This window comes from Ptychodera flava, chromosome 16 (assembly GCF_041260155.1).
Source record: "Ptychodera flava strain L36383 chromosome 16, AS_Pfla_20210202, whole genome shotgun sequence".
Classification (NCBI taxonomy): Eukaryota; Metazoa; Hemichordata; class Enteropneusta; family Ptychoderidae; genus Ptychodera; species Ptychodera flava.
The window spans coordinates 9,482,877-9,492,500 of record NC_091943.1 but is presented as its reverse complement, the minus strand read 5'-3'; the positions used below and the strand labels follow the sequence as shown (position 1 = coordinate 9,492,500).

Genomic DNA, 9,624 nt, shown 5'->3' with positions numbered 1-9,624 from the left:
ATAGATAGATAGATAGATAGATAGATAGACATACAGTGCTTCTGATAAATATGTCATTGTGTTCGTTCACAACGTGGTCAACAGCATATACGACACAACATATATTTTCTTAACACAATCTAGAATCGATTTGTGAGGGAGTGTTTTAGAACTCTACGCTCCATGAAATAGCAGCACTCGACCCAATATTAAGCAGCTTGCTACTCGTTTGAGGACTGAAATTTGTTATAAATTAGTAATGTAGTATGAACTGAAGAAAATCAAAGGGTATACGTGCCTTGTTTCGATTGGATATCTCTTTCAAAAAGTAATTTAATCCTTTCTCTAGTACTTTCTTGTCTGCCTAATATATCCTACAACATCATAAAGAATCTGACAACATTTTTCTATTTCCGTTGTAAATGTTTGAGACAATTCAAACATGAAAAAGATTAGCCAGTGAAAGTTTCCTAATTAATAGACCGACAAAATTATGCTTGCCTGGCTCCATCCTCGAAGTATCCAGAAAGACATTCGTTTCTGTTCCAGTCGTTTTTTATCGTCATTTAATGGAGTGATTGCTGTTACTATGAAGTTAAGTTTTATTGTCACTGTGTTTGAAAGGAATGCATTCAGTCTAAATAAAAGTGAAATGTTTACCACAGGGAGCGACAAAATCGGCATAAAATAGCTTCATATATACCATTTGTATGGGTAACAACTTGCTGAAGAAATGTAATAGGATTTCGACAATGGTTTCTTCATAAACAATGCATAAAGAAATCAATGCGCGTGCTTCGTCTTGTTTCCCTTGAGTCATTTCAACGGCGATACGAGAATTTCATGTACAATATCCGATTCCAAATAATACACTTCCAAAAAGTACCAGAGAATAGCCTGTTGAAATGTATTAAGTTTACTGGACTGTATCGTCGCTAGCATTCTTGATAAGATTACAGTCCTACAGTTTGTTCTTCACAATCTTTAGAATATGGTTTATCACGTCAATGGTTACATTAGAATACTTGACAAGTGTTGGCACATTCAACATGTTTTAAAAGTCGGAGTCCCTGAACCAAATTCTAAACTAGTTCCAATTTGAAGATCTTGCACTTCTATCCGCCAAATCGCCTTTGTGACTGGCAACGCTACTCTAAACTTGCCAGTACAAAATCCATGTTACATATCCCTAAACACCCGTTAAGTATGTCAATGCCGCCTTCAAAACAAAACTACGAACTAATACTGATTCATTCAGAAAATTATGGGAGATATGATATGACTGATCATGAATAAATAATGAAATGCAGCAGTTGTCATGAGTTTATCCTAGTTTCACGATTGTGCATCTTTTTCTGTTTATTCTCTTTAAATCGATTTGTCATTGGGGCAATATATTTCATTCCCCTAGTCATGATAAACAGTAAGTCTGTATGAATGACGGTGCATTTATGAAAATGATACAATTAATTATGCATGCTACGGGTGAAGAACAGGTTATGCAGCGACAGGCAAGCTACTACGTCAAATACTTAACAATAATTCTATCTCTGGCCGACAAATGTAGAGATTATTATCGTCAAAGATAAGCGGAAAGCTACCTGCAGCGACAAGGCTCGCTGCAAAAGGAAATATGATCCACAATTATCTCATCTTCATCATCCTATCGTCATCTTTTCACACTTATTCCGACATGGCCTGTCCTGTTTCTTCTGCAGCAAATAATCAAAAAGTAAGTATTGTTATGTTTACTTGACTTACATGGGATGCTCTCTCTCTCTCTCTCTCTCTCTCTCTCTCTCTCTCTCTCTCTCTCTCTCTCTCTCTCTCTCTCTCTCTCTCTCTCTCTCTCTCTCTCTCTCTCTCTCTCTCAGTATAATACGAAAACATTTTCACAGGCCTATTTGAGACAATTATTAAGGGCATAATTTTCATTTGAAAATGTATTTTTCCTTTTGTTACTTTCAGCATTACTGATATATAAAGCTATTGTGTTTAATAGAATTCATCACTGCCAGAAAGTGTATTGGAACCAGGGTCGAAAGTTCAAATTTTGAACCTTGTATCGTACTTATTCTACTTTTGTTTAAAAGATTTAACAATACTGACTATTATTATTATTATTATTATTATTATTATTATTATTATTTCGATTATGTGTTGTTGTTGACGTTAGTGGTAATTGATTCAATTATTATTTTCAATTTTCATCTCGATCAGTAAGAAACACGATGGAATTTATTATATGAAATAAACAAAGCTATCCAGTTGGCACGTAAGTCGATCAAACTCAACAGTCTCCATGAATAGGGGTGGCTTTTACAAAGCGGCGGTATTCGATTATCTGAGCTAAACAATTTGATATTGCCGATGCAGACTTACGTCAGCTACCTGTGTCATATTAGTGTCAGCCGTTCCACCAAATTAAAATGCCATCCCTGGCATTGTACATGTATTCCGAAACGAAATAAGCAAACTCATTGATTTGTTGTATTGTAAGAGCTACTGTTCATTTCATATGGCAAAGATTGATCATATGAAGTCACTGTGACATTTGTGACTGAGCATTTAATGGTTTTCTTGGTTTAATAATCTATAAGTCATCTATTTGTTATTAGTTTATTAGAATTACACGATATTCATATGGAATTACATAAAATATTTCAACACAAGGAAAATACACGCCTTTTGGTCTTCCTTTGCAGGAAAATAAACACCTTCCTACCAAGTGCAGGGGTTGTATATTTCATTAATTGTTAGTTGTACGATACAAACCATGTCAATCATTTCGCCAGTAAACTGTCTCAACACATTGCTTTAAAATCGCTTGGATATTTCTTCTTCGCAATTCAAGTGACTGCAAATTCAATTATATTGGTTTACATGGAAGAGAACGGGGTGTCTGATTAAGGAATGTGAGATATAAATTGTGAGTTTGAAGACAGCATCTTCAACGTATCCATTCAGTTGGTTTGTCATTATTGACTTGTTGTGAGTACGGTTCGATCTCCTGATGTGTCGTGATAATTTCAAAACGACGCCTAATCAGATATTCAGTCATAATAATGTCACTATGAACCTCCACTTGATGAAATCAGTGTGGCCTGGACACTGTCCTAAATCAAGAATAAGTCAATTTTTCATTTGGCACAAAAATACCAGCAATAATTTTACACGTTGGTTCATTCTCTCCAGATTGCCAGTTATTTTTTCGTATCATTCATCGAGTTTTTTATCACTACTGCACACTTCAAGCAGTCCATTTCTCCGCTCACATCACTGGCATAATAAACACTTTCAAAGCCTAAGCATCACGTATACGTGAGCGAAGATTTGTTACTCAGTTTGCTTTAGACTCGTCACCAACAATGCAATAATTCACCAGTCTGAGTAAAATACTGAAAGTAAATATCATACTAAAGCGGACAGTCGTAAAAACATTGCTCGTTCATCATTCCAGACAGGTATTTAATTTCTGAATTGGCTGGGATTCAAGCAATCTATACAGTCTATTGGGAATTTCGTCATACCTCACAATTTGTCTTGTTTTCTGTAGGTTTCGTGCACACACAACCCGTGTCTCAACGGTGGCGTTTGTGAAGAAGATTGTGGCCTAGATGGATACATTTGTAAGTGCCCGCCACAGTTCACAGGTGCTGAATGTGAATTAGGTATGCTTTTATCACAACTTATTCAAAGAGGCTACTAACAGCACAGCGGTATAAACAACAATTATTTCTTTTTGCAATTGATGTATATAATCAAATTTAATTGGAACAATATACTGACAATTAAGTTCTCTCTCTCTCTCTCTCTCTCTTCCTCTCTCTCTCTCTCTCTCTCTCTCTCTCTCTCTCTCTCTCTCTCTCTCTCTCTCTCAGAACCGTGTAATCCAGGATGGACATAATTTCCAAATTCTTCAAGTTGCTATTACTTTGCTACCGACAGGAAAAGCTGGGCAGATGCTAGATCCTGGTGTCAAGCTTTCGGAGCTGATTTGGTAATAATCATGAGTCCCGAGGAACAACATTTTCTTGCGCAAGAGCTCGAAAAAATCCCCGCTACGTGCTGGGCGCCTTGGCAATGCAATTTCTTTATCGGTCTCACCGGCAATGTAAGTTTAACAATCGAGAGTAGCAACTTCGATGTAAAGATTTTTGACAATTTTTGCGAGGTACAAAGCGAAACATAGATGAGATGTAGATGAAAACGCTTACGTCAAAACTCGGAGAATCATTTGTGGACAGATGGGGCATGTGCGTAAAGATAGGTGGCTTCGTGAAAGATGACCTTAAATCGGTCCATGAATGCATGGGCGTGTGCAGCAAATTTACCTAAGAGTCCACGGTAACAAAGTGTATTTCTTTGAATTAAACAGTGGCCTAAATTTATGGTTTAATTACACAAATGTGAACGAGTTAACATAAATTAATTGACAGATACATAACTTTAAATATAAGTAATCGCTCGCAAGCTGCTTACCACCTCGGGGACAAGCAGAAATACACCAATTTGCTGATTTTGATTAAGAGCTATTAAACTTTTAAACATATTAAAGATTTTTACAACACAAACTTGTAAGTAAGGCTGGGGTCTTTTTAACCTTATGAGCTGTTAATGGGTTGTTCAGTCGGGGCGATCATCCTCCACTTTGATGACCGGCAGAAATATTAATCGAGTGAGCAAAACGGATATGGACTGTTTTCTTTGAAACACTACACCGATATAGTGAGCGGTAGCTATCGTAGGCATATCTTAACACTGTTCAAGATAATGTTTAATATTTAATAACTGAATATATTGCTCGCTTTCCCCGTGTTATCTGTGTTATCTGGACGCCATTGTTTTATGTAAATTTTTACAGGCTTTCAATAAAATTCAGGTAATCTCAAATGTACCGATCAACCTTTGATAACTGTTTTATTTTGTTTCATGACAGATTTTTGAGTGAATGTCCAGTCCTGAAATTGAGATACATTTAACAAATCAAGTCGATGAAATTCAACAGTTCAACTGAAATAGGCACCACAGCATCAGTTCACAATGCATAATATTCTTTCTCTATGCCATTAATCGGACACGGGAGCTCTTTCACTTTTAAGCAGTGTCGAAAAGCTTCGTGAAACATCCTCTATGTAATGAACATTATAAATCTAGACTGCAGGACATCTGAGGCATGACGTTAATTTTGAGTGGCAATACGCCACCTTCTTCACGAATAATTCATCAGCATGCCTGCTGATTGTCTATCGGCAAAAGTTTGTTGACCCGTAGAGATGAATTATATCGGGTTTTACATTGAGTTGAACTTTCGCGGGATTTAATAGCTGCCAAGTTGTGCCGTAGGCTTGTCCCTATTATACGAGAGGGTTCCTCCCACTTAAAATATAAACGGCTTTAAAATTTACTTCATCCCTGTCTAAAACAATCTGCTATGCCTGTCGTCATCCATGTCATAAAAGAATGTTCAACTTTATTGCGGTGGGTGTATAGCTGCAAATTCCCGTTTCTGGTGCTTGCTTGTTAGTGTCAATGCCATGGTCCTGACCCGGGGGTCCTGATACCCACTTTCTAACACCGGATGACACAGACGATGCTGCTTTGCTTGTCATTTGACTGTCGGTCCTTGTAGTTCACCAGTAAATGACGCGAAAGTTGTTTGTCGGCTTGTATGACACTAGAATTTCATTGGCTGGGAATATAATAATCACATATTTACTTATTTCAGGCACATCATTTTACCTCTGTGGGTCGCGAACAAATATTTTCAAGCTTGTACGGAATCATCCTTCCCTGATAATCTTCTTCCAACTCCGCCCCAACTCCCCCCATGCCCCCCCCCCCCCCCGACATCTCTTAGTTCGCGATTGACCGTAAGTTGACCATAGGGAGCTGCACAAAATGTCCGTCCCTAGTGATAGTTGGGGATAGTTGGGGCGTCTCGGGCCGAGCACAGGGTTCCTCTTGCCATGGTTTATTTTATTTTAATACGTTTGACTATGATATGTATTGCCGATAAAGAATACTGTCAACTTTTGGTGTCTTAGTCTTATGTTAGCACTGGTTTTGTAACAATTTCTTTTTCTCCTTCGTTGTGTCACGTATTTGTCCTTTGACAATCTTAGGCGAAGTTTTGTCACTGTATTGCGTCTATTATCTGATGCGTTTGATAGTCTAATTCGCCAAAGGAAGCAAGAGTAAATTACTAATCTGTGGACGCTGTCTGCAGTGCGAACGAACCAGCAAAGTTTTGTCAAAGATAATCCGACGATAATCTGACGACAGCGTTCACAGATTAGTAATTTACCCTTGCTTACTTTGGCGCATTAGGTGATCAAACTCTTCAGATAACAGATGCAGCATGGTGATAAAACGTTTAGGGAAGATTGTCAAGGGCAGTGCCAGACCAAAACACCAAAGTTTGATAGAATAAACCTTTATTAGCAATACAGCAAAACACCTACCCAATCCTGGGCACGGACATGTAGGCAGCCCCCTATGAGTTGACATGCTATCTTGGCGATTGCATTCCAATGATTATAACCTCCGTGACGTACTAAGCTGTTGGACAAACACAGTGTCAGATCAGTTCCGGTTGTGCCGCCAAGCTGGCAGTGTTTCCACACACTACGTGCACAAATTTACACCGGCGACGAGGATCTACGAATAGGCGAACGTAGTGGATTCCCACTAAACATACCATAAGTCGAACATAGCATGGAATCGGGAACTATCCCTTACTACGAACCATTTTCAGTCCAGGCTGACCATGTGTCTAATGCGACTCGCTGGGAAGAGTGGTTAGATGGTTTCATAAACCTCATGGTGGCGTGTGGCATCACGGACGACGTAAGAAAACGTGCTCTGCTCGTTCACTACGCTGGCAAGGAAGTACAGCTCGAAATCGAGGCAATGACGGCTGAACACAAAGGCGGGAAGAACGATTTTCAGAAGTTAGTCGACGCACTAACGACACGTTACACAGCACACGTAACGAAAACATACTGGAAGCATCTGTTCCGCCGGTCAAAGCAACTACCAGACGAAACGATCGACAGATACCATTCAAGATTACGGATGCTGATAAGAAAATGTGAGTACATTGATGAGGATGAACAAATACTTACTCAAATCATCGAAAACTGCACATCAAAGAGAGTGCAACGACGTGCTCTAAAGGAAGACATGAGTCTTGAAAGTTTACTACAATACGCTCGATGGCTTGAAATATTAGACTCCATGGAAGCGGAAAACATTGACACATCGGCCAACATACCAAGAAGTGAACTCGATAAACAGAAACGAGGCACGTCCAAAAATAAATCAAAATGTTACTACTGCGGCGGACCCTACCCACACGGAGACACGTGCCCAGCAAAAGGCAAGAAATGCAGGTTTTGTGGAAAACTAAACCATTTCGCGAAAGCTTGCCGATCGAAAGGGGAATAATACAGAACACGTAAAACGAGAAGATATTTATACAGACAGAGAATCGGACTCGATCGCGACAAATTCGGATTCGGACTTTGACCACCAGTACCTACACAGGCATCGAGACTTTACAATTAGTGATATAAAGGTTAGCGGACTTTTTTCTGATGATTGATAAGGTTATAGCAATCAATGTTATTGGCTACCCGACTGGCCAGCATGACTACGAAAACATAAACAAGGCAATGTGGAGAACTCCCACATCTTCAGACTACTGGCCGTTGAAACCGTCATTATACAGTGCCTGCCTTAGGGATGGACCATTAGACCTTGGGAGGGGGGGGTGGTCACAATGAAATTGTGAAAAATTTTTTTTTACTATTGTAAATTTCTGAAATTTTTTTTTTCCAATTGAGATTAGCTGTGCAAATTTTTTTTTTCAGAGTAAATTTTCAGATTTATAATTTTTTTTTTCGTTCGTCGCTGTCTGAAGATAAAGAGGGCAAACATGTGGTGCCAAGCACCACAAGCGGCCACGCAAGCGGTCACTGGGACGAGGTCAGGAGAGGGGTGTCCCCCTGCTGCTGTTGGAGGTTTTGAAAAATAGAGATTAAAATGGTGTTATTTGGTGGCACTTGGGGAGTATTTTTGCGGGGGGAGGTCAGGAGGGGATGTCCCCCTCCTGCCGTTGGAGCTTTTGAAAAGTAGAGATTAAAATGGTGTTATTTGGTGGCACTTGGGGAGTATTTTTGCGGGGGGTGGTCAGGAGGGGGTGTCCCCCTCCTGCCGTTGGAGCTTTTAAAAAATAGAGATTAAAATGGTGTTATTTGGTGGCACTTGGGGAGTATTTTTGCCGGGGGGAGGTCAGGAGGGGGGTGTCCCCCCTCCTGCCGTTGGAGCTTTTGAAAAGTAGAGATTAAAATGGTGTTATTTGGTGGCACTTGGGGAGTATTTTTGCGGGGGGGGGGGGCGGTCAGGAGGGGGTGTCCCCCTCCTGCCGTTGGAGCTTTTGAAAAATAGAGATTAAAATGGTGTTATTTGGTGGCACTTGGGGAGTATTTTTGCCGGGGGAGGTCAGGAGGGGGGTGTCCCCCCTCCTGCTGTTGGAGCTTTTGAAAAATAGAGATAAAAATGGTGTTATTTGGTGGCACTTTGGGAGCATTTTTTTCGGATTACACATCTTCCTCTGAAACATGGTCTTCTTGCTCCTCAGTAGCTTCATATAGTTTTGAAAATTGACTATTTTGGTTTCCTGGCTTCCCTTTCTACTGTGTGGTGAAATGCCTACATTCACCCCACCAAACATCATGCATATCTCATGATTTACAATTGATTTTGACAAGCTGAGAAGCTAAAATAAGCTAATAATATAGTGAAATTTGCATATTTGTGTTTTTAGAGCAATTGTTGCCCTTTTTTGATCAAAACATCCATTTCTCTGTAGCAGCATGTCCAAATTGATTGGATGTGTATAGATGTGTTGAAATTTCAATATTTGTCTTTTTGGGCAATTTATGCCATTCATGGTCAAAAAATCTGTATTCTCTGAAAGGGCTTGTCCAATTTCTTTGAAACTTGCTACACAAAAACGATTAACCATGCAGATTTATTCAGTATTTGCTATCGAGAAACTTTCAAAGTTCAACCCTTTAATGTGTTTTTGTGTTGGGATTTGTTGGATAGATGGCATTCTAGGTAGTGTATTGTTGAATGTTAAAACATGTGTTGCTGTTGTTATTTGAGGCTGTTTTTTGAGAAAAAAAAATTGAAAATGCCTTTTTGAAAGCAAAATAATACATAATGACTTGATATGTTGTTTTATCATTATTGACGTGTTTCTTCTACTTGTTCACCCATTCTTGCATTCATCATTGTAATAAAATGCTGTGAAAAAAATGAAACTGATGTGGCCTGCATCTGTTTACCTTGATCTTAAAAGGCAAATACAACTTTCTGTCTTGACAACCATACCATAGTTTCAATGTTTTACCTAGTGTACCTGCTTGGTTTGTACGCAGGAAACAAGTAGAAAACAGGCTCTATAATTTCATAATTTTCAAGTGATCAGAATACAAAAGTCCTGAAAAGATAAGATAATCACAACTTCCAGTATAAGGGATACAGTCACTCTAAATGTATAAATTAAAATTAAAAATGTGCCGGGAGGATGTATTAAAAATACAGAAAGTTGCTTACTGTCGGTAAAATCTAAAA

General features: G+C 39.0%; 1 protein-coding gene across 1 annotated transcript; it reads left to right on the top strand.

Annotated features, from left to right (window-relative positions):
* The first annotated feature begins 6,696 nt into the window (after positions 1 to 6,696).
* LOC139114941 (uncharacterized) lies at positions 6,697 to 7,428 on the top strand. Its single transcript, XM_070676859.1, has one exon. The coding sequence runs from the start codon at positions 6,697 to 6,699 to the stop codon at positions 7,426 to 7,428; it is 732 nt and encodes a 243-aa protein (XP_070532960.1).
* Positions 7,429 to 9,624: the final 2,196 nt, after the last annotated feature.